At 63.6% G+C, this 470-nt stretch overlaps 1 protein-coding gene across 1 annotated transcript in view; it reads right to left on the reverse strand.

The window, feature by feature from the left end:
* Positions 1 to 470, reverse strand: part of SAMD11 (sterile alpha motif domain containing 11) — a 150,135-nt gene that overhangs the window by 149,161 nt on the left and 504 nt on the right. The window contains exon 1 of the mRNA XM_009274246.2: positions 204 to 470. This exon is cut by the window's right edge and continues 504 nt beyond it. Within this exon, the coding sequence (XP_009272521.2) occupies positions 204 to 470 (267 nt within the window). The remainder of the gene's footprint in view (positions 1 to 203) is intronic.

Raw genomic sequence — 470 nt, forward strand, 5'->3', positions numbered from 1 at the left:
AGAGGGACCGGGGGTGCGCGGGGGAGGGGGGCACGGCCGCAGGAGATCAGGTCCTGAGCTCTCCCCCGTGCGAATGCTAATAGGCGGTAAGCCTCCCCCTTGGATCCCGCTCCCGAAGCATGGGGGCGAGAGGGAGGATGCGGAGGAAGAGCAGAGCAGCGTGGGGACCCCGGCACAAGCCGAGCGGTGAGCAGTGCCTTTACCTTTGTGCCTGATGCTGCGCTTCCAGTCCTTGGCCGTCTCCCTGCCGCTGACAAACTGGAACTCGTTGGGGGTGAGCCACTCTCCCCGGTACCGGATAGAGGGTCCTTTGCTCCCCTGGCACAACTTATTGATGTAGAGCAGCGCCTTGTTCTCCCCGCACTCCACCTCGATGCAAGGCTCTCCGTTGTCAAAGAAGGGCTGGAAATCCGGGATGGAGGAAAACCTCTCCAGCATCAGGTCCTCGGGGAGGTGGTGGGGGTGGTGGG

The sequence above is a fragment of the Aptenodytes forsteri genome, unplaced genomic scaffold (genome assembly GCF_000699145.1).
Source record: "Aptenodytes forsteri isolate BGI_AS27 unplaced genomic scaffold, ASM69914v1 Scaffold16, whole genome shotgun sequence".
Classification (NCBI taxonomy): Eukaryota; Metazoa; Chordata; class Aves; order Sphenisciformes; family Spheniscidae; genus Aptenodytes; species Aptenodytes forsteri.